This window comes from Manacus vitellinus, unplaced genomic scaffold (genome assembly GCF_001715985.3).
Source record: "Manacus vitellinus isolate BGI_N305 unplaced genomic scaffold, ASM171598v3 scaffold_19_pilon, whole genome shotgun sequence".
Lineage (NCBI taxonomy): Eukaryota > Metazoa > Chordata > Aves > Passeriformes > Pipridae > Manacus > Manacus vitellinus.
Genome location: NW_021939395.1, coordinates 9631457 through 9656948, shown reverse-complemented (window position 1 = coordinate 9656948; position 25492 = coordinate 9631457). Strand labels below are relative to the sequence as shown.

Genomic DNA, 25492 nt, shown 5'->3' with positions numbered 1-25492 from the left:
AAAAAAAAAAAGGGAAGAAAAGACAACTCCCATCATCCCTCAAGTCTCAGAAGAGCTCTGCACACAGTAAAGGAGAAGCAGAGGCTGCCAGCTCTCTATCTGGAGCTCTTCTTACACATGTTTGTTAACCCTCAGGGTACAATGGATGCTGAGAATTACTCTTTCGTAACATTTGTTTGGCTGCCAAAAAGGAAAAATGATTAGCAGCTCAAAGGTTACATTGCTGTATTTTGCAAGAGAAGCCCTTGCCACGGGCTGCCTCTCTTTTGCTGACAGTGGACGCGGTGCTGCCATGCCCGCAGGGTGCTGGGTTACTGCCCGTGGGGCTATGCTGCTCCAGCTCTCTGTCCTGTCCCAGTGTTTGTGGTGCAGTGTGGGACATCTCCACTGCTGTCCTGCAGATGCTTGTCCTCTCCTCCTCCCATGGGCAGCAGTGCCCAGATGTTGCAAGTGGCCGTCTGATGCCTCATTTCCCACTTAATCCATGTGACCATGACTAGCTTTATAAGGCACATAAAACACTCCCTGCTCCATGCAATGCTATTTCCATATCCTCTCCATGGACTTCAGTATGTTAAAGACAAGATGACGAGTTTATAAGATCTAGTTAATGTTTTAAGAAAGGGATTTAAAGAGATTGCTGAATTAATGACTACTGTTATTGTTTCCTTTATTAGCCTCTTATTAGCCTGTTTCCTGGGGGCAGAGCTGTTTGGATAGAATTTACCTCTCCTTGGACTCTAGGGAGCTCAGAAATTGGGTATAAATAGCTTTGGAAACCTTTTTGAGGGTTTTAGAGCAGGCTGCTGTGATCATGAGCTGCTGCTGCCATTGTGTCCAAGCAGAGTCCATGCCCTACACATCTCCACCAGCTGCTGGCATGGGCAGGTCTCTAGGCAGTGGTGGTGGGCTCCTTCCCCTCATGCACTCAGCTCCTGCCCCTCTCTGCCCTGAATCCCTGCTCTGTAGCACCTCTGGGATACATTCACCCAGCTTGACTGCCTCTGCCACGTCACTTGTCTTACAGGGCCCTCATGCTTGTATTTCACAGCTGGGGAACCTGCCAAGGACATGTCAGGTCGATCAAGTTCATGAACATCCTCCTTTATTTTGCTGTCTCAGGCTGCTCTCTTTTTTCCACCATGAAGGGGCTGCTTTGAATTGTCTGTACACTACCCTATACCAACACCTGCATTCGTCTGGGCACTTTGTTTGGAGAATAGCTGAAAACTTCTGGCCCTGGATTGAAGCCTACCTTGCAGATTGGCACTGTCACATCACAGATGCTTCTTCTGTTCATTATGTTGATGGGTGAAAGCAATGAAGTTTGAACTTTGTTCAGATTTTCCCTGAGTTTGGCAGCATAACAGCCAGACCTCTGATACGGGTTCAGGCTGGTTGTTAGGTACAAATTATGTGTCAGTTCAATGTTTTCCCCCCCCATCTCCTTTTGCCAATAATTTGCTACAGCACACAGCTTTCCTGTCAGTCTGTGTCCTTCCAAAGTCACTTCACTGCTGATGATTAGCTTGTCTTTTCCTGTTTCTGCAATGAGCTGCTGATCCCACAGGGAAGCATCACGACTCTCTCTGGGACAGCTCTGCCGTACCCCCAAAACAGCCCCACTGTGACCCACTCAGGGGACACTCAGAGGTTGTTCACACAGGCTGGAGCAAACTTTTTCTTTGGTTGAGACAGTGCAGCCACAGAGTCAGAATGAGGCAATCCAGTTACCAGTCCAGTCCAGGGAATATTATCTACTGGTCAGAACTCCAAACTGGGGCACTGTGGGCACAGCCTCAGCTCTGCCTTTGGTTTTTGGTGGGATCTTGGGTAAAATGGATCTTAACCATATTTTTCATTTGCTAAAGGGTGGATGAAAATATTTCCCCAGAGGATTTAGGTGTTAGATTGATTGTTTCATGATCATAAAGCCTTTGATATCTTTTAATCAAAGAGCTGTTAAGGGTTTTAAAGGTTGTTATAATCTGTGGAAGAGATGTTAATTCACAGAACATGGAGTCTCTAATGTTATTTGGGGACTAAGTTTTAAATGCTCCCTTTTAGATGCTGACAGAAGTTACCTTTAAGCCTCATACACAAGCTGATCAGAGCATACTGTGCTTTGAAAGCTTCTTCACATCTCATTAGACCCTCTCTTCTTGAGTCATCTCATAAGAGGCTAATTTACATGAAGTCTAGCCCATGTTAGGGTCTTGATTTCTCATGAAAATATGTCTTGGTAGTAAAAGCAAAGCCCCTTGTACTCTCTGCATGAGAATCACTAATTCCCTCCTCCACATCATAAATCCTAGGGCATGCTCTGAATCCCAAATAATTTGAATTTAGAGAGAAATGAGGCACACAATTCTTCCTTTGACAATTTTCATTCCCACCTTGGCTTGCCTGTATTTCTCCATTAAAAGAGGGCACCGGGGTTTTGCAAATCCCTCTATCCAGTATGAGCACAGCCTGAACTTGTGCTCTATTCTCTAGGTATTGCCCAGCCAAATATTTGAGCCCACCCAGTGATGCTGAGCACGTTGGATACCCAACTGCCCCTGTTGGTCTACCAGCTCTGCTGGGCTCGGCAGTAGCTGTTGGTGTTCTCACTCCAATAAACCACTCTGAATACCCACAATGGATACTTGCAGCCAGGAAAACATTTACCACCCACTGCTGTGTATGAAGGAATTATTTTACAGTCATAGAAATTTGCAAAACCCATCTAAAATGAAGTACATTGTTTTGTCTTTGTGTTTGTCCTGAAGAGAAGAAAGCTCTTAAAACCTTGTAAAGCCAATTACACTCCATCAAAATGAATTAGAGGAGTTGTTTATAGAATACCTACCGTGAGAATCTGGCTCAGCTTGACAAACTGTATTTTTATTATTGTTATTTATTTGCTTTACTGCTTGGTCTGTAGCTTTACAATGGTATTGCAAAGAAGAGAAAATGCTGATAGGCCATGTTATGCTTCTGCTGGCAGTGCTGATGTTTTATATTTATATGACAAATATCCTGGCAAAGCTTGGTAACATTTACTTTGCATTTCCTTTTTTGAGACATTGTTTTATACCTCTTTGGAGCAGCCTTATTAACCTCTGAATTTCTCCAGTGGCACTGAAGTGATCAAATGGCTTCCTGTGGTAAGCACTGCAAAGCTTACCATCACAAATGCTGCAGGTCCTTTCTTTGGGGAAGCAAATTACTTTTCAGAACTCTGTTCTTTGTGTTTGCAGGAATATGATGTGCCATTACTTTCTATTTTCAAATTCTGCTTTCTTCCTGTAACAAAGTATTCCAAAGTGCCATATTTTTAACATTTGCTGGGTAAACTAGTGCCAAAATGGAACTGTTTTAATCACTGTTATTTATGAAATTTCAAAAGCTTCAATGCTTCCAAGACCATGGAGGAAGGTACTTTTCTGTAGTTTTCATTATTTTATAAACAAACAGACCAATATTGATTATTTTAAATGAATATTACAGGTCAGGTACCCATTTTCCTTCAGACCCATTGGCTCCCTGACACCTTGGTGTGGATCTTCCAGCTCCACTGCTCACAGCAGTCATCACTTCTCACAGTCCTAACTAACCGATGTTGGTATTACAAAAACTGAGGATCAGGACTAATTCCTGTGGACTTTTGATAAGATCTGGCTCCTGTGTGGCTTAACTGCTTTGGACAATCAGGCTCTGGCTGTGATTGCTCTGTCAGACCCCCGGGGACAGCAAACTGATACAGCACCCAGCAGTGATGTGTTGCAAGAGCTGCAGAACTGATGTTAAGAAATGACATTTTTCTGAGGAACTTTGCACAGCATCCACTGAGTACTGGGCTAACATGATGCATTCATGCAAGAGCTGCCATTGTCCTGTAGTCAATCAGTGTTTCTGCCTGGAAAACCCTTGGACTCTACTCTCTTCTTCCCCTCTCTTCTTCACACTGCCCACTTATTTCTTAGTGTCCCAGTAACTTTGCAGCCCCCAGCAAAGTTACTGGGGCTGCACAAAGGGTGCACAAGAGGGGATGGACAAAATGCTGCATGGAGGTAGAGGTCTCTTGCAGACAGTATTTCTAACCAAGCTGTCCCATGGGATAAGCTCCCAGTTGCCCAACTGGGAGACAATGCAAAACCTCCACTGTTCTCCCATCTGTGACACAGTTCCCAGGGCAGTGTCTCTGCCAGGGCTAACATGCATTGGAGACTTCCTCTCCTGTGACCAGGCCTGTGAGACCTGACAGCTGCTCTGCCATAAAGCTCAACTCTCAGTGTCCGTTCAGAGATGGACACTGGAAAAAGCTGCTCAGAGCATTCCATAAGGGCACAATTCTAAAGGCTGCTGAATGCTGTGATTTCTGGCACTGAACTGCCCTTCCAGGCCCCTGCTCAGTAAAGTATTTCTCACTGAATTAAGGGGAATTTAAGTATGTGCTTATGCATTTGGATGAACAGAGAAAGCCTGTTGAATCAAAGGAACTACTGAGAGCAGAAGCCCTTAAAAATAATGATTTCTTTTTTCCCTGCAAAAGTATCTGTTATTTATTCCCAAGTCCTTATCTTGTTTATAACAAAGAATGAACAAAATTCCTTTCCCAAGGCTGGATGGTTCTGGAGCATATCCACACCAAACAGGGACAAAAATAAGCTTGATTTTAGACAGAATAAATAAGCAAATGCTCCTTAGTCTTTTGACTTCTTTCTCTCCCTTTTGTCTTTTGTATTCCTCTGTACATAGTAAATATAAGGTTTATGGCCTTATCCAAAGTCTGCTGAATTTGATGGAACTCTTTCTATTGGCTTGAATGGGTTTTGGAGCAGACCTGGCGGCAAGAGTATGGCAATACCTTTATATATTTTTCTCATCCGCTGTCTAGAGAAAGGAATGTTATTAAAATACCAGCCAAGCACACAGCTCCCAAGAACTGTCAATATTCACTGTACTTTGTTAGTTAATTTAAAATTACCCTGTTTTCTTGCTGAACTTACTTTAGGAACATAAAATCTGCAGCAGCTGAATAGGTTTCCAATTTCTAGCTCTTTTTATAGACAACCTTTAAACCACAATTGCCTCTGAAGTACATCACACATAAAGGTAAGTATACAAACAGTAGCTTCCAAACATTACAATAAATCATATTTAAAATGAGTGTGCCCCAAATCAGAAGTCCCTGTGGTTGCAATAAGGATGTTTGCTGCTGGTGATTTTGTCACCGGGGAAGGCACAGCCTGACAAGTTGGGGGTGGCAGGGCTGCAGAGTCACCCAAGCAAGATGCAGCACCAAGCACAGTCAGGGTAGTGCCCTGGCCTCTTCCCTGATAAATCCAGCTGATAAAGCCCCCATGGCTTTGGTGAGACAGAGGAATGCAAAATGCCCATATGCCCTTCTATTTCAGCTAATGAAGTTCACATTCTTGCCACCAAGGCCCTGATCCAGCTGCTACTCCTGCCATGAGGGATCCCGCTGGAGGGCTGCTATTATGGTGGTGGTTTTCACAGTGGGACAAACTCCTGTGCCACTCAAATCCCACAGATGGATGCATTTCAGCGTTTGACTGTATTTTTCCAGACCCTTAAGTGCTACCTATGGAAGCATGTGGCCTCTTGCATGTCATAGAGGTGCTGGAACATGTCCAGAGAAGGGCAAGAGAAGGGTCTGGAGCACAAGTGTGATTAGAAGAGGCTGAGGGAGCTGGGGGTGTCAGGCTGGAGAAAAGGGGCCTCAGGGGTGACCTTATCACTCTCTACAACTACCTGAAAGAAGGTGGTAGCCAGGTGGGGGTTGGTCTCTTCTCCTAAGTAACAAGTGGCAGGACAAGAGGGAATGGCCTCAAGTTGTGCCAGGGGAGGTTTAGATTGGATTACGGAAAATTTATTCACTGAAAGGGTTGTCAAGCACTGGAAGAGGCTGCCCAGGGCAGTGGTGGAATCACCATCCCTGGAGATACACAAAAGACATGTAGATGTGGCACTCAGGGACATGGTTTAGTGACAGGCTTGGCAGCGCGGGGTTAACGGTTAGACCCAATCATCTTAGAGGTGTTTTCCAACCTAAACAATTCCATGATTCCATACTGGTATTACATGAAACTGAGTCCATGAGAGGCCTCCTGAGCTCAGCTCCCCATCCCCACACTAGAAGCAGAGGGGTACAGGCAGTTCCAATTCATGTATATATTGTCGTAGTACTCAATACACACTCAGAAATCTTAAAGCAGATTGTGACTTGGCATCTATAACTAAAAAAATATCAATACATAGACACTCAATGTGCTTTTGCAAAATGACAGAAAAACTGTTCTTTTCATGTTTCCTCAATGCAAACATGACTGCATTTTGCTTTGGAATAACTACTGCTCTAAGAGACATATTACCATTGGGTGAATGAATTTGTTACCCATATTTAGTCCTTGTAAATAAAAGAAGCAGACCAACCTGCATATGTTTTTTCTTTTCTTTTTTTTTTTTTTTTGGAGTTTGCATGCTTAATACAGAACTAGCGGATTTAAAATCTCACTGAACATTCTATGTGAATTAACCAGATTCTAGAGTAATGTGGGAAGGAAAATAATGAAAAGTACAGCTTTTCATTTAAACATATGCAGCTCTTTTCATGCAGGGTTTGCTTTTAGGAATTTTTTTCCTTTTTTTTTTTTTTTAATTACACTTTGCATTAAAGAACATAGCCAGTGTAAACACAGTCTGTAACACTTATAAAACAGTGCAAATTTTGTAAATTTTTGGGAGGAGGTTGAAATCCATATATTTATAATGGAGGTAAAATCGCTTTCTTTCTCAGTAGAAAAATACATCTATTAAACACCTATATGTTTGGAACTTAACTTCACAAAAGAGCAAGTTATAGTTTCTATACTGTGTAATAAATTAATATCTTTTCTAGATTTCCATTTTCAGTGTTAGTGTCAAATGCATAATAATGCTAGAAAAAACAAGAGAAACATTATTATTTAGAACCTAATGAAAATCTTACAGACTATAACTGGTGTAGGAGGGCACAGAATAAAGAACTGGGGAAAGAAGCAATGGAAAAATACTGACCTCTATGAATTATTGCACATTTGAGATCATTCTCATGGCCTTTGGGCCAATTCTTTGACTTTTAAGTCTTAGGTCAGTGTTTGTTTCCATTTGACTGTAGGGTACAATTTAGGAACCACTGCAAAATGTCAAGGATTTACTGAACTTGTTTGCTGATGAAACCACAGGCAGCTGAGTGCAGAGTGCTAACTTTAATTCATGCAATCAAAGAGAACAATGCTAAAGAACAATGCTGAAACACAGGCAAGGCTGCCTGCCTAAAAAGATTTTTGGGAATTTGCTCCAGCAGATCTCATTGAGACAAAACTTTCATGTCTACTGTGTTTTCATTAGAGCTGTGCCAAAACCTGCAAAACTGGCTTCTGCCTTCATTATTTAGGGCTTTTTTCCTTAAATACTCCACTCTGCAACTCTTAATCAACTGAGTATGGAAATCTCACTGGTACTCACTGAGCAGCAATGCCTGATGCAGAGTACCTGTATAACACTTCTCATCCATCAGCAGCAGGAATGCCTTACATGAAAGATAAATGACAGTATCCTATTTGACTGATGGGATCACTCACATAAGTGAGAAATGCAAGACCTTAACAGCTGCTTAAAAACATCACTTTTCACTAGTTGCACAGACAGCAGAAATATTCCTGCTTTTGCCATATTTAAAAGTTACATAAACTGACAGGTAGATAGACAAGAGAGAAAACTGTCTCAGGTGATTATCACTGCAACTGAAGTCAGATTTACCAGTAAACCTGAATAATTTAGCACTTCATCTCTGAATATTGCTGTAGTAATTATTTTCTATTGCTGATGTTCTCACAAAAAGGTTAATTTCAAATTGTAACTACTGATTTTGGAAAAAAAATCCTATGTAAAATTACATTGCCTTTTCTACAAATCTTAATGGGGCTCGAGATCATAAGAAATTTCAAATTAATGAATAGACCAATAGACAGATAAATTTCTACTTAAATTGTTTGGAAAAAGTCATTATAAATCTGCAAAAAGTTGTGAAATAATCTATAATTGACAGAAAAAAATGTTTAAAATCCTCCTAAACATCTTCCGATATTCTAGTAAGTTGTTTAGTAAAACCACATTGCTAACCATTGACTAGGAATACAACATGCCTCAATAATAAAATGAAGAGATGCTGATGGGAGCAGGTGATTTATTCTGCAGTAACTGTTACTATGCACTTTATTGATAAAGCTTCATCTGCATTGTTTCAGCTGGTCATCTTACTAAAAAGTATTTGTGAGACAATGTTACCGGGAAGGTTTCCTCCTCCTTCCTTTTCAGGATGATTCACCCCTTGTGGTCTGTGCAGGAGATAATAATTTTTTGTAGCATGATTAGAATTTCAAAGTGTACTGTAGTCCATATGAAAAACCCGACAACTTCTGTGTATTTCAAATACTGTTACTTAAATATGTATGGATGTTGGAGACCATATACAGTGACCTTTTACCCATCCCAGATTGTAAACCTACTGTAAAATGATGGGGTGCGTTTTTTCTCTCCCCCCTCCTTTCTAAAGAAGCAATAAAACTGTACATTAAAAGACAGGAAGGACATTACTGAGTTACAAAAAGAATGCCCCCTTTGTCAACAATTTGTAAATGTAAACAAAAAAGTTCAAGTAGAAAAGCAAACAAGTGTGCTGCTGCTTCGAATATGTTTTCTCACCCCATGGGGTTAGGGCAAAGTTCTTTAAAAATGTGTCTTCATGGCGGTCATGAAGCATCTCGAAAGAGTCCTGATGTCCACTACCAGATATCACTGGTGAAGCTAAGCTCCTTGGCTGATAAAGGTAGCAGTGGGTTGTTCCTGTGAAACTCCTGGGGGTCCTTCACGGTGTTGTTGAGAGGTAGCTGTCCGTTCAGGAGTGTCAGAGGAATGTTACAGTACGTGTGGTGGTTGCTTATGGAAGCGATTGGCAGTGTCGCTGCTGACACGTCGTACTCGTATCCTCGGCAGTAATGTCTCATGTGCACAGAGTCTGCTTGGTGGTAGTCAGTTAAATCAGCCCGTGATTCCACCAACGTGGCAGAAGTGCCTGTGACAGCAACAGAGGGGATAGTCTGAAGGTCTCCAAAAAGGCCCTGCTCTGCAGAATCCAGGACCTGATGCCGTGACACCACCTCCTTTTTCTTCCCTGGCATTTCAAAGACTAGGCGCTTCCAAAACTTAGAATTCAGTTTGCTGCTTTTTGGTCCTTTCCACTTGACCACCGAGAGAAGTTTGATGGTGTGCTTTAAAGATTCCACTTCATGATAATTCACTTTCCCTTTTAATTCAGTACACTCAATCAAAATAACTTTGATTTCGCCACTGACTAGCATGTTATGGAGTCTGTTTTCCATCTCAAAAATACTCCATCCTCTCCTGAGAACATAGTCTGGAGTTAACACGATAATGAGTCTTCTGCTTTGCTCAACACATCTTGTGAGATCTTCAATGTAGGCTACAAATTATAGAAAGAGAGAAAGAGTAAAGAATAAAGAAGTCTATTGTATCAAAACATTAGGCTTGCAATCAAGTATAACAAAATCCTACAGCTTACTGATCCACACTGTTTAAGACAATGGGCATTTCAATATACTCCAACAAAAATAGGATTGTGTATCACAACATAGTTCTATTTATGGAGTACACATAAAAAACTCCTTAATAATACCCTCCTCCCTTTGCTATTTTTCCCTGTTCGCTGCAGCAGAACGACATTTACAAAACATCCTCGCTGTGTAGATGCATTAGTGACTAAAAACACACAGTTCACTCAGTGAAAAGAATACAGGTCAAGATCAATGTAATGTTTGTGTAAATTTTAACATTAACATTGGTTATGATCAACACTGTGTTGAGGGAAGCACACTCTGGGAAGCAGTTCTCGTGTTTCAGATGCAAGGACATGAGGGTGCCGCAGGGTGTACGAACCGTAACTTGCAAGTGCTCAAAAAGAAATGAACCCTCATCACATGCAGAACTTGTGCTTATTGCATAGAAGCATCATGGTAGCTCTTTCTTCTTTAGGTATTGACCACAAAGCCCAAGAACATTCTTTGTAGCCCAATGGTCTGTTTTAATATCAGGAACCTGTGCTTCTATGTGCCCCAAGGTATTAACAGAAACTTCACAAGTGACAGGAACAAATGGAAAATTTAAACATATTGGAGGTATTTATTTGTTGAGACATCAGTGACAAAGAAAATAGTAGAATTCTTTTATTCATGCATGCCAAGGAGTTGCAATTGATCAGTGTAAGCAGAAATGCCAGCCCATCATCAGCTCCATGATGCCAGCTTATGGAACTACAAAATATCCTTGAAGTTGGACTTGGCTCCCTGAGTTTCGCTCATCCCAGGGATGGTAGGGAAGAGAAGCCAATTACGCTGGTCTGACATGGAACAGGATGGGAAAGAGATCTACTTACAGACCTGATCCAAAACCCATTCAAATGAACAGACTTCAGCAAATTTCAATGGGTTTTGGGTCAAGACCGGAAAAATGAAATCACTTAAAAAAAACCCACTAAGGGCAGAAGAGTGTTCATAGATTGCATAGCACTCGACACAGGATATCTTTTTGTGTTTTTAAACTACATGAACCTCTTTGACCATGCTACTGAGGATGTGCCACCTGACAACAGAGGAAAGCACGTGTTATAAATGAAGACTTGGACACAAGAGCTGCACAGAACAGATCTTTACTCAGCACAGGGCAGGGCCTCTCTTTACACACCTGCCCTCTAGCAGGAACAATAATTACAAATAACATCATTAATCAACATCTGTTACTGCAAGACTCATTTTTATAGTCCCAGGCACCATACCACAGCATGCTTGTTCACACCACTTCCAGTAAAGCAAATAGCTACAAAATAGGCCAACAGTAACATTCTAAAATAGCTTATTTTCATGAGACTGAAGGCATAGTTAGCATCAAATCTGCCTTTACCAATGTTTTATTTCACCACTTAGCAGCAAGAAGAATTTCTTTCACAAATGGAAAAAAGAGGCAATTGCAAACATCCCACAGACACACAAAAATTTAAGACATACACATACATTACAAATGTCTATGCAACAATCCTGACTTTTAGTTAATGGTTTATGACTCTTTAATCATGCAGCATTTACATTTTGTTTTTTTTCCTTGAAATATTTTATGAGGAAAACCCCCACATTGTTCTGTGTAAAATAGTTACTCATTAATGAAAAAAATTCAACATTAAAATCCATGGGAGAGGCAGCAGAGAGGGGAGAGAATCGGCAACAAAGAGAAAATGATAAGCAGAACTGGTGAAACAAAACTTAAGGAAAGGTAGAAATGTTCAATACAATGGAAAGAGATTATCCCAATGTATCAACAGCTCAGACTCTTCATTTTCTTCCTTTCTTTCTGCTCCCAAAAAGAAAGAATTTAGGTGGGAAGCTTCATCATTAGAGGTTGAATCTGCAAGATACAGTAAAACAACAAACTATCATGCATCTTTCCTGAGACATATTCATCCCTCCTTCAAACAACTCAGACACTGCTTTATACAAGACAGTTCTCTGCAGGACACAACACTGGGCAATACCACATGTCCAGGTTAGTGCCAAGCACGGCCACGCATATTCAATATGCATCCAACAAACACAAACCAACAACATAAACAGAAATCAGTCCACTTTCATCTCTTCAAATATCCAGTGGCAATCATTTCAATGGCAATAATCCATAATACCATTGCAGTCAAAAACTCATCAGACTTTGCTTTAGTCAATCAGGGAAAGAGGTGGGAAGACAACAGACGGACATTTCTTCCCTTGGTGCCTCTCCCACATTTTGGCATGCCCACCTTTCTTACTGGATATTGCAACAGGTTAGAGCTCTGTCCTCAGCTAACTAACAGACACCTTCCCAAATGACCATGAGGTGATCTCTCAAATTCCACATTTGGAGCTGTTATAGCTCCATGGACTTGGCCAGTGAACAGGGGGCCTGTTGGTGCACTGAGGATAAAGCACACCGAATAGGAAACTGGAAAGTCACCTTTCCAGCCATCTGGTCCAGAAGTACTCAGTACTCCCAATAACTTCAGCTTGGGATTACTACTGAAGGTTGGTGACAAATTTCCTGGAGTATGTGGTTCCATCAGGTGCACTCTACAATATGTCCAATGTGCACAACTTGAACATTTCTGTGAAGAAAAGCACAGGAAGACAGGTTCCTGTCTGTGGAAATTCCAGCTCGGTATTTTCCAGTGGTACAAGTCTGACTGCATAAACCTATGAGTTGCTAAATCACCCGCTCTCATTTCACTTCAGAATTTGAGACTTCCCAAAATACAGCAGTTTCAGTTGTCTGTCTCAAGTGAAGTCCATGAGAAGGTATTAAATCCAAGCAATCTCTGTTGCAGTGTGGGATGGAGAAAGGGTTGCTTTCACCTTTCCAGTGAGCTAAGAAGTAGTTGTCAGGCAATGGTTCTGTTTCACTTACAAAAAAAAAACCTGAACAGGGACTTCAGCAATGACATCACCAACTAGGATCAACTATAAGATTCCAGAGCAACATATTTACATCAGATAAATATAACTTTGCTGTAACTTCACTTTTGCTGAGGAGGTGTCAACTTCAATGACATTTCATTGTGAGGGGAGAAAAAGTTGTCTTGACAAAATCAGTATGGGATTACTCGCTTTTAATTCCCAAAGACTGTGTTTTTATTATAAACTAGGATGTAAAAATAAGATGTCAGCATTAGAATTATCCACTTGGATTTCATTGAAAAAGAACATTTTAAATTTTGGCCCTTTTCCCCCCTCCTTTAAACATCATTTTGCAATATGGTACAAAACTGTTCTCAAAATGTAAGCAAATCCCATAGGTCAAAAACTTAAAATTGTGAGTGACTGTATCAGTAACTTACTTGCATCATGTTCAGTGCAACGCCCAAGGAGGCATGGACAGCAAGAAATGTTATACCCCAAACCAAACAATGTTTTTGCATGGTTGTCCATGAGTAATGAAGACAGATCACCTGACATCAAATGTGCTCACCAAACACCATCAACATGTAGTAATGCTGAACTGTAGTCTGAAGCACTGAAGAAGAGAATTCCAAGCGATGCATCCCATTTGCAATTAAATCATGCATAACTGCCTATGGAACCTTGAATGAGCTACATTAACCACAAGCTGGAAGGAAATGTAATATGCAAGCAGACTAAGAGCAAGGAAATTAATGAACACCATTTGCTTACACAAAGAAATGACTGACTAACCAGATTTAGGTGATTTGCAGAAGCAGTTGAGGGAGAAAGAAAAAACACTAGAAATCATATCAAGTCCTACGGATATTTTTGGGAAACACCAGCACCACGAGAACCAAAGAGTATCTACCATCAACCCCCTGCTGGCTGGTTCCTGGCAGTCTGAAAATAACCAGCCTTTCTGTGTTTGGCAATGTGACCATCACTTGAGGAAGTTATTTATAGAAGAGCAATTCAGTCCTGGCTTCCTAACTGAATAGTTCCCAAACCCTAAATCTGACCACTTTATTATAATACAAATAACTGCATGTATTGCTTTCCTATTTATTAAATATGTTTTGCTTCTGTTAGCTCAGACCAGAACAGCAATGCAGTTGGAACTGCTGAAACACAGAGCAGAGTAATGGCCCCTCCTGAGAGAGCCCAATCCCTGTATAAGCTAAGGGAGAGCTGATGAGTTCAACATAAACAAACAAATACTGCACATCAGTGTGACACACTGCCCTCTCAGCATATTCCTCCCCTTGCCATCATCAGACTTTCTGTATTTGACATGATAAAGGAAGGAGGGATTAAGGAAGAAGGAAAATAGAAAATATGGAAGTTCTGGGAATGTCTCCTTGCGGACTGAAATATCTGAAGTGGGCAATGTTGGTAAAATTGTCTTGGCAATAGATGGCTGAAACAAAATTCTGCATATTTATAATCAAAGATTCATAGACTGATGCAGGTTAGAAGGGGGCCCTGGAGGTCTCCAGTTCAATATCCTGCCTGAAGGGTATTGCTCAGGACATTGTCCAATATGTTTTGAAGACCTCCAAGATTGGAGGTTTCTCGATGTCTCTGGGTTGTTTCAGTTTCTGTCCACCTCCATGGTGAGTAAACTTTTCAGATGTTTAAATGGAATTTCCAGTGTCGCAACTCATACCTATGACCTCTTGTTCAAGAACTGTGCTCCTCTGAGAAGAAGCTGCCTTCACCTTTGTGCTGTCCACTGGAAAAATAACAGTCAGATCCGTCCTTAGCTTTGTCTTTGTTGGCCTTTTCTTTTGGGCTCTCCTCTTATACTGTATGCTCCAGCTCCCTGACCACCTTGGTGGCCTTCAGTGGGCTGTTACAGGATAGCCAGCCCTTCTGGCTTTTGCTCACATTTCTTCCTTTTTCAGCTGTTATCCCTCTCTATCCCTGGTACCCTCACCCATGCCTGGCATTAAGTTTAAGATTCATACAGAGCAGACAACCAGGGACTTCAGAAAGGAGTTGTTCCTGTTCCAAAGAAATGGCATCCCATACCTAATAAAGGCTCCTTGGGAACTCCAGACATATGGTTCTACTGGTTTTGTTCATCCAGGAGCCCAGGAAGCTGGAATTCACTGGGCAAACACCACACAGACAGGCAGACAAAACTACAAAGTGCCAGAACTGAAATACTGACTGTTGTGTGCTTTTTATCACGTCTTAGGCACTCTCCTGTTTTGCTGAGAACTTCTCATTTTTCAGGTAAAGCAAAGATTATCACTGTAGTTCTTTGCACTGCCTGATCTGTTTACCCTGGGCTGAGCTGGGGTGAATTGTTTGTGGTTTTTTCAATCCTGTCAAGACCAAATGTACATATGCTTAGAGAGCACCTAGATGATGCTCTAATAGATTTGTATTGCTGGTATTAAAAATCAAACTTGACAATTCTGACCTCTTCACTTTCAGGGTTTAAAATAATTTGCAGAAACCATGGAGAAAAATATCTTCTTCTGAGTAGTCCTAATTTTAGAGGAGTGAAGGACAAATAGATGTTTTTCTCTGCAGACACATCATCCTTAGCAGACAGAAAATGGCTCAGGTGAAAATGTAACTATTGCTGTTACACACCCCTGCCCCCCACCCCCAACTATTCAGTCTCCTCAGGTCTCCTAACACTGAATTAAAAAACTCACAGGGCTTGAGAGTATTTGCTGTGGGAAAGGGTTTGTTTAAAAAGCCCTGAAAACTAATAGGGTGAAAATAATGAGAACTGCTAAAAAACTTCCATAACAACTGCAAGTGCATCTCAGGGATCACAGTCTCCTTACACAGGTTAACATATCCAATTATGCCTAAGTTGCCCAGGCAGAAAGGTGTATGTGCTGTCAGCTTCGACAGAATGCAGAACACTCACTCTGATAAGACCAAAGAATATTCTTTGTGAACAAATAGCTGCTATAGTACTTCCCAGAATATGCAACTCAATTCCTAGGTTATAAACTTCGTCTCACTGCTTACACAGCACTCTACATGTCACATCTCCCTGCTGGGTCACCCCTTTCACCTCCCAGCCAGCATGGCTGTGTGGGATTCTGCAGGAGCCAGAGCAGAGGAGCAGTGGCTGCTTTAGCCCCTTTTCCACCTCACCAGTCCGGGGAGCCGGGTCCATCCACGCTGCTCTCAGGCAGCACCAAGATTCACCTCAAAGGTCCTTGCTGGCCATGTTGTGATGGGCACCACTGAGGCCCTTGGCATCCTTCATGGTGTTCTCCCTCCCACTAGGACAAAACGCTCCACTGGGATAAGATTTGTATCCCGGCAGGGCTTAGAAACCAACACCTACTGCAAAACGTGACTCAGCCCCATTTGACCTGAGCCCTGGATGCCAGGGATCTGCTTCCCAATGGTGAAGAGGTGGCCTGAGTCCCCACAGCCATCACCTCTGTCCTCCCAGGGACAGCAGCAGTTGCTCCATGGACATCCCTGAAACAGAGGGTTCTCAGCACAGAGGTGCCATGCAGAGCTCAGACATGCACTGTGAAGGAGGTGGCTGCTGGGTGCATCCCAGCTAAAGCACATCTGGCGGTAATCTCCCCCTTGGCTGCACAGGGACATGCAGAGCCCATCACAGCTTTTCCCCAGAGGTTAGTGATGAGCCAGCTGGACAAAAACATAATCAAAGTTGTCCCTGAATTTTTCCGGAGTCAGCTTTTTAGGTTGTTCAGAGAACTGTGCAAGAAAATTAATGAAATACTATTTAACAAATCTATTTTTTGCTCGCTCTCAAATCCAAGGAGCAGCTGTCAGTACTGCTGCATGCCAGGAAGGAAGAGCAATGGTTCACACCCTCCTGTGGCAGCACCTCACAACTGCAGAGACTGTAGGAACAGTCCTACAGAACACAGCTCATGTGCTGCACTAGTGGAGTGGCACACGCTGAGGCGCACAGGATATAGAAGGAAACACATCAGAACAAAGTAGGAAAGTATTACATTGATTGAAAGTAATTTACACCGAAAGATGAGGAAATGCAGCACATGTGAGAAGAGATATTTCCTAAAATAAAAAAAATACCTGTGATCAACCCTCAATTTTTCTATAGAAGTCTACCCTGGAGAGCTATATATTTTGTCATATCTGCCAATTTTTGAGACAGTCACTCTAAAATATGTTATGTTTACCTCAGAAGCTTCTAGCAGGCCCATTCTACATCACACTGCCTTCACTAAGCACTGCAAGTCCTTGTGAGACTGGTGAGCACTAGGCAGGACACAGCCACATTCCACTTCTCCAGAGCACACGGAAAGCTTACAAATACAGGAGGCCGAGTCTTCCTTCCTTCCCCATCCCCTCTCCCTCCCTCTAGCCCCACTTAAAATAAAGTGCCTTCTCTCATATCTTTTTCAAAGCTAAAGCATGCAAATCACACTCATTTCAGTGGCACATTTTATTCTGCATTGTCATTATGTCTGATTAAGCGTTCTTGAAGCTCCATGTGTTAGAATCAGGCCTTTTCATAATACTGAAGAAGTGAGTTTGAGAGGAAAAAAGAGGGATTAAATCTGTGAATGTTCATAAATGAGAACTGACATTTTCAGGTACCCTACATTTTCAAGAGAGGTTTAATGAATACCCAAAGTGATGACAAGTATTTGCTGAGTGCCTGACTGACAAAAATAGACAAAAATAAAATACCATGTTGGCTGGTACAACAATTGGGAAAAAGAATCTCATTTTGGATTAATTTGTGCTTCAGTATAGTTACTGAAGGGTTAACTTTAAATTCTTTAATTCACTTGCATAATTGCTATGTATAACTCTGCTATATTGCTGGATATCAAACAACTAGTTACAGCAATTCTGTGAAAGAAGTGTATTTTCTCTTAATAATATCTAAAAATTTGGTATTATTTGCTTGTACTGTCAGAAATAAGAAGGCTATGGGCCAAGTCCCCCTTCTGGAATTTCTCACTAAGGGAGAAAAACTCACACCTTGCAGGGGCAGAAAGAAAAAGGGAATCAGCTCTAAACTAGGAGCTGCAAACACACATGATCGATTCAAGCCTCTACGCAGGACTTTGCATGATCTCTGGCTGGGCTCTGACCCCTCTTTCCCAGTGGTACAGGATTCAGAGCTCTGCTTCCAGCTCTCTCAAATGTCAAAGAAGAAACAGGCTCTAACTTCTGGGGCAGGCACTGGGGTTTGGCAGCAGCAAGGCGGCAGTTTCAGGTTTTTGGCAGGCAGGTTGCTAACGCAGCTATGTTCGAGCTGTTTCATGTTTGGGGACATCTGTTCCAGTACAGCCATTGCTTTGTTCTCTTGTTCATATTTTCTATACAGTAGCACATACAGAGAGAAGTTCATTTTCTCTTTTACTATTTTTTTATGGAAGTGATTTGGAAACGGAATTTGTAGTAAAAAATGCTGATTTTTTTCCACAAGGGTAGCATTTCAAATAAATGTGGTATTGCAGTAAACATACCCTGCACTCAAAATTCATCAACATCATGCATATGATTCATGGTCTTTTTGACTTGCTCGAAAATGAACCTGGTAGAAAAAATGCCATAACTACCACTAGGAAAGCATTAACTGTTGGTACAGACATCCAAAGGTGGTGCTGCATCTTCAGACATGGTAGCAAAACTGATTTGAAATGCACAACTGTATTTCATTGTCAGCATTGAAAATAGTATTGGCTCATGGGGCTGTACATAGTCCTCTGAATAATGAATACTACTTACACAATATCAATGACTTACACAATGCTCACACTGCTCAGAAATTCAACACAGTTAAAACTCCAATTGTACCCTTACCATTAACTGGGAAACTATTGTAGCACTTTATGAGACTTCCAAGTTAGGGAAAAACCCAGAAAGATAATGGAAAAGATTACTTTTACTTGTAAAGCTGCTGTAGACAAACAAATAATCACTGAAAAAAAATAATAATCCCATTTTCAATATATACCAGAGACTACAAAATCTTTTTAGGAAGTTTCCTGCTTAGTTACCTGTGTCTGATATAGACATTTTGGACTCCGTATTGCTTGAAGAGCTGCAGCCTTCCCTGTAGGAAGGTCCAGCTCCTTCCTCCACCACTGAAATCAATGGCAGTTCCATTGATTTCAGCAATGCACAAACAAGCTCTAACATAGAGCTCGAATTTGCAGTGCTAAGGAAACTTTTCTAATCCTTGCAACCACTTCCCAAAGAGAGGTTTTCCTCTAGTGACTTTCACCCAGTCCAGGCCTTTGTGACACATCAGAGAGAAACAAAACAAAGGTCAGAAATACTTACTTCCACTAGGGATCAGGTCCCTATCCGGAATGAAGAGTTTGTATCCATAGTGCTTTTCCAGAACATCTGGCAGAATTTCAAGTGCAAACTGCTCCTCTTCATTAGTGTCACGATCTAACGCATCGGGATCCACTTTGGTGTATGAAAGATATGCATCATATTCCTTGTTGTCTGCAAGAAAACAAATTAATGCTCAGCTGGCTGTTTGCAAGAGCACTAGAAAAAATACAGGGAAGGACTAGGAATTTGTATTATTCCTTGAAATGACCAGGCATTTCCCAACAAAATTGGGACTTTTCACAGGAACGTATAATCTGGCTTCCAGAGATAAATTTTATGGATCCAGACAAAGGATATCCTTTCAGTTTTCTTCTGCATGTGGAGCAGTAACTCTGCTCCATGTGGTCGGACCCATGTCACAGCTGACAAGGTCATGGGCAAGATTTTGATACAAAATACTAAAGCTGAAAGTTTTAATTTTAATCCTTTACATATTGCTAATGGAAATCTTTCAATTCCTATGCCTCAAGAGTGCTAGGATTATGTGAAAGTTTTGAACTTGGAAAAGTTTTTGTGCCTGGAAAGTTCTGAGCAAGGAAAACTTCCTCTCACAAGTAATTGTGAGAACAGACATGACTTAACCCAATGAATACTGACTATGCAAAAAAACAACGCCAGATACAAACAGTTTAAAGCATTTTTTTCAGAAAGCCCTGTAGTTTTAAAAATCAATGTAATAATTTTAGAGGTCACTTGACCCAGGACATTTGAAATATTTGGAGCTCACAGTTTGAGAGAGAGAAATAATTCCCGGAGCAGTGGGGCTTAGGGGGAGACTTGCCCCTCCATTCTCCTTGCAGCTCAGGAGTGGATGCAAAACCTCATCCAAAGGTGGATAGAAAGGGCAATACACCCCCTCCTCTTCCTCCCACTCAGCACTGGGGCTTGTCTCCAGCTCTGCTTCTGAAACATGGAGCTAAGAGCTGGTGACCATGCCAGGAACAGAAGTGATCCACTACTGAGCTCAGGATCCATGCTGGCATCAGATTGTCTTAGTGACATTTCTCTTTGCTATTCCTCTGCAGTAATGGAAAACAGTGTATCGGAAAAGTCAACCTTCAGCAATTCAGTCTCCAGGGAAGAGCACAGCTGCCATTATTTACAGAAAATGAAAAATCAAATAGTTGTGAGAACAAAACTGCATGAATGGAGGGTTTCTGAGTACCAATTATCTGTAAAGAATAGTGCACATGAACGATAATTACAGCAGTTAAAAGTCATCAATATATTCTGACAAAAAGAAAAAAAAACCTAATCGTAATACAATATTTTCCTTGATGACCTTGAAATGATGGTTACTTATAATTTTTGACACAAAGCCAGACCCATGAGGGTCAGAGCTACAGTCAAAGCATATGAATAATTATATATTTGTAAAAGGCAATTTGCCTAGTGTCACCATAGCTGTAGGAGAGGATGGAAGATGTCCACCTGGCTTGCTGATATTCCTCTGAAATCAACAGGCCAGTCAGCTTTGGAGGCCTGTCCAAAACCTACTCCCCTGTCCATAATGAAGCCTGCCAAAACCTTTTAAGAGATGCCAGGCACCAAGTGATCCTAGAGGCAACATCCCTGCAAACGTCTGCGAGCTCTGCAGAGGCAGCCGAGCCCTGACGTGGCCGTGGAGCAGCGTGAAAGCCACACATCCATGTGCCAGTGGTCCCGGAGCTTCCAACCCCTTCCAGCTGTGGGGGCACAGCTGCCCTCTCCAGTCACCTCTGCTCACAACACAAGTGAGCAAGATGCAGACAGAACCAGTTCCCCCGAGCTCCTGAGACTTGCACACTTCTGTTACATCTCCATGGGCTCAACTCCCTCTTCACAAGCTTCACACACACAGGACAGAGCAGAAGGACCTGTCCACACTTGCCTACCACTTGCTCTGAGTGCTCTGGAAGCAGCACTGTTTGGAGCCAATTTCTAAATGGGTCCTTTAATCCTCAGTGTCATTTTCTCTAAAAGCAATGCTACACACAATAAAGGAAGTGAATGCATCTAGCATTGCTTACATAGGGTATTTTTAGAAATAGGAATAAAGCAAATCTGTTGAGTTCTCAAATCTTCTTTTTTAAAGAAATACATGTATAAATGGAAAATGACCCTGCAATTGCATCAATATAGCTGACTGCTCATAGGAGCTCTGTACAATCCCACTATAGCCTGCATCAGTAAAAACATCCCCATACATGCTTTGAGTTCAGTAACATTCTGCCTCCATCTTCTGTTCTGCAGGATCAGAATGTGACACAAAGCTGCAGTAGGTCTACAATCATGCACTGGAAAAATAAAAGGTTGTTTTCAGAATTAACATGCACACAAAATACCCTATGTACTCATGGGGCTTCCTCTAAACAACCAGAAAACAATACTGTTTCATAAATTAAAAAGTGATCAAACCAAAAAAGTTACATGAATAAAAATGCAGCAGCTTCACACTGAAAACACAAGATAAATTAATCAAAGCAGGTTGAAGGAAGTTATCACTTTTTGTGGGGGTGAGCCAGGGAAGTCGTGTTGCTATAATCCTAAAGTGTTAGAGGTAAAGTACTTCCCAAATAATCCCACCCTTCACTTTCTCCTAGGTACCAGCATAAATATTATGCAGTATCATATAGCATGAAAAAACCCCATAATTTCATGTTTTGCCAGTCACATATGAAGATTGCAAAGGAGCCAGTTTCCTGACCTCTAGTCCTGCTATTTATTGTTCCCTATTCTAAAATCTCCTAGATGTCATTCCATCCATTCTCCAAAACGCCCACGGATTTCATTGTAGTGGAACATTTTCACACCATATCTACCCAGTGTGAAACATTTATTACTGTGATAACAGTAACACTAACTGCAGAAAGGAACATGTCTATGCAACTACACATTGTTTTGGCAGTATGGGTAATGTGTTCCCTGCTCTTTTTTCAAACACATTATAGTTTCTAGATGTAGCATTCCAGAGTGCTTCTGTGGCTCATTAAGTGTTGCAGTGGACTATGGCAAGTACCTGTATTCAACACTGTACTTCAGATCTTTAGCAGATACTACTTAGATGCATATTAATAACATATTAATTATGATATGTGTTAAGAACATAATAATAGGATTTAATTAGAAATATTTGGATTTAGTTTACAGGGCTTACTCCAGCTTCATAGGAGCAGGAATGTTCTATGTTCAGAATAGAATTCAGAGAATTAAATTAATTCACAGAATTAAAGCTGCCATTTAAAAATACAACTTTAGCTTTAGGCACTAAACAGAATATAAGCTAGTGAGAGGGAAGGTGAGGAAATAAAAATGGAAAACAGCCTAGTTTATTCCCCAGCATACTCCCCAGGGAAGTTTTACATTTCCACTAAGTTGTGTACAGTCTCTCAATTAACTGAGGTAACTAGTTAGCCTTGATAACAATCACCTCTCACTAGTCAGAGGAGCTCATTGGCAGCCTGATGGGAATTCAATGAAAATGTTTAACGAGGAATACCTGGTGAAAGGGCTGCCCACATAAAGTACAGACCTCAGGAGAAGTGATCCTGGGCAGATATGGCACCGGAGACATGAATGTAAAGAGTTTCCCCAAGGAATGAGTTCACAAATGATGCTGAAGTCTCTATAACAGACTCATGAACAATTCTTCAGACTCCCATTTGCTTATGGCACGACCCAGTGATATTTCTGTGAAAAGACTAATTGATTTCAGGGGGCTTTGGGAGAAAGTCTTAGGGCTTTACACTATTGGATGCTTAGTAGTTTGAACTTGAACTAAAAGCAGGTATCTTTTGGGATTCATTTCAATCTAGAAGCTTCACCACTTTGGGTCTCTGAAATATTGCCATTGCATATATAGAGTTTCCTGTGCAACTGCTTACCATCAGCTGCTTCATCTCCTCCAAAGTTCTGTCTGTAGAACAGCATTAACTCTATGTTGTAGCACTTATAGATGGTCACGAGCAAAATAAGCAGAAGAAGGATGGCTCCCAGTCCTCCAGCAAGCTCTATTTTGTAGATCAAATCTAAAATTAGCAAGGAAAGACAACAAGGTTATGATCTTTCCAAGCTTTATTTGCTCTAATCCACCATACAATTGCACATAAAATTCTGCAGCTTCCAGTTATAACCACTGTAACATTAGGAATGCCTAATATTTTTGTTCATTGCCTATTATTTAACTTTACTTATTTACTCCATCTACCACTCATCTGGAATTACCATCTGAAATCCGGAATGCATTTGAGACAATATATGTAATTCTTCTATATGGGAATTATGTAGTGATTTTACCCAGAGGATTAATCAAAATGAGCTTGTGGAGTTTGAACCTTCTGCATTGGCCAAGTGCATCAAATGCTGTATGCAGCATGTGAGAATAGACATATTCTATATATATGGAATATAGAACCAGATATATTGTACCTCACTGGCTCTAGTCCCCCATTCCCCCATCCCCAAATTAAACAACTTTGGTTTTGTATTTGTGAAGCCTGTGGACAAGGTGATGTGAGCTGCCAAGTCAGGGCTTCAGCTGGATCACTGGAAAATGAATGGAGCATCCAGAAAGCCCAAGATAACATGAGAAGCCAGGAGTACACATCAGGCTGCCAAGAGCCACTTCATTTGAATTGTGATGGCTACTAACAAAGTTCTCACATGCTTGTGGAGTACACATTATACTTTAATGGGAACTAGTGCTAGTTAAAATTTCCTACTGGGATGCTTTTATTAGGAAACATCACAAGCAGTGATTCACAAATTCATCCAAAGACAGTGATCCAACTTTTACAGCTAGGGAAACAGAGGCATAGAAAAGAGAAGCAACATGTTCAAGGTCACTCAGCAAACCAATGACAGAATGGGATAAAACCCCTTGATTACCAGTCCAGAGCTCCATTTGATGTAAGACATTAACTTGAACAGCATTGCTTTTTAGCCTGAAATGTCCTCTGAATGTAATACTGCTCCTAACACTGCCTGGCATATTATTTAGCCATAAAAGACAGAGGATGACAATTTGACTGTAGCATTCTATATTAGTTCAGATAAGACGTCATGAAGATATTTGCTGCTGTGATAAATACAACGAGAAGTTGCAAAACTAATACAGGCGAGACAAAGTTTTTGTGATCTTTACGCTTCTAAAACTTAGGTCAGAAAAAATTACTCGTATGTCATTTGTGTCATTTTCGAGATAAAAAGCAAATTAGTTGTGTATCTTTTGAGGTTATTCTTGCCTCGCCAAGCCTCGTATTTCAATAATTAACATCAGATGTCAAGCTATTCCCAGTTTACAGTATCTCTGATGTCTGGTTGGCAAGAAGTCATGGACTAATAGATGGAAAAACTCTACTATAATAGCTATTTAATCTCTGTGAGAACACAGGGAATTCATGGGACTTTTATTACACTGCATGATAAAGCTTAGCATATGCTCTGGGGATAAATCTGGGCAAATGGAGAACAGAGTTGGTTAAAGTCACTTTTTGGGGAAAAAATATTTTTTTGTTGCACTGAATCTTCTTTGCTAGGAAACTGAGATGATGGCAAAGCTGCCAGCTTGGAAGGAGAGAAAATGCTGAGCCTTGCAGCCGACATAGGAGCTCTGACTTGTGTCCACTTTTGGGGGGAACGGCAGGATATTGAGTAAAACCACAAAATCCAGCTCAAAAGGCAAAACTGATCTGCTTTCACATGTCCTGTAGTTGTCCTTCTGCACCATAAACTCTTCTAGAGTCCACACATAAAGAGGAAGAAAACAAGGCTTTTGAGCTCCTTAATTCCATTTCAAGGTGGAGACAAAGAGAAAAACCCAGAATGTTCAGTTTTCTTGCCTACTGTAGCTTAGACTCAGCCTCTGATTAACTCTTTCCTCCTCAAGTGGTCCTCATTGAGGTCAATAAGGAAGGCAGCATTTCCAACATTAAGAAAGGAGGAGAATCTGGCCTTTCTGCTATAACAGTGACTGAAAAATAGCAAATAATAATATTCTGTAAAATAATGTAGAAGGACCTTCCCACAACATGTTATAGAGGATTATGGTCTTTAAAATAGCAAAAGTCTCCTAACACCCAATAAATGAGAGACAAATATATTTTAGAAGTTCCTCATAATTTAGTATTACATCAGTATCGAAAAAACCCCAAAATTAGTTCCCTGCATGTCTTGATTAAAGGCAGCCTCCTTGAAATAAATCATGAACAAAAGTCATAATATTTACTTTTATCTCAATTCACTGCTTCTTTCCACTAATAGCCTGGCTTGATTTTATTCTGCAGTTCCTGACAAACTTTTCATCTTCCAGTACAGTTATATTATAGGCTATGTAGACTTCAACCACTAAAATACTGGACTGTTTTCAAATTCTTTTGAAGGGAATCCTGAACCATTCCCACAACTAAGGGACAAGTGGGTGTATATTGCATTTCCATGTAATTTGAGCATCAAATATGCTAGGACAGCATACAGAAACAAAAAATAAAAGCAAACCAAACCCAGGGTTGCCCAGAACTTATTCCTGAACTACTAGAAAGAAGTAACAATGCAGTCTTGAATTAAGTCAGTAAAGAAGAATGTGACAG

General features: G+C 41.0%; 1 protein-coding gene across 2 annotated transcripts in view; it reads right to left on the bottom strand.

Moving 5' to 3' along the window:
• Positions 1 to 6299: 6299 nt before the first annotated feature.
• Positions 6300 to 25492, bottom strand: part of IL1RAPL2 (interleukin 1 receptor accessory protein like 2) — a 359886-nt gene continuing 340693 nt past the window's right edge. The window contains exons 9-11 of one of the 2 annotated variants that reach the window (XM_008930689.2): positions 22790 to 22933; positions 18867 to 19037; positions 6300 to 9532 (exon numbers count right to left, since the gene is read on the bottom strand). In XM_008930689.2, coding sequence (XP_008928937.1) covers positions 8835 to 9532; positions 18867 to 19037; positions 22790 to 22933 — 1013 coding nt within the window. In that variant the 3' untranslated portion in view covers positions 6300 to 8834. The remainder of the gene's footprint in view (positions 9533 to 18866; positions 19038 to 22789; positions 22934 to 25492) is intronic. The other variant, XM_018070872.1, reaches the window with a different exon arrangement.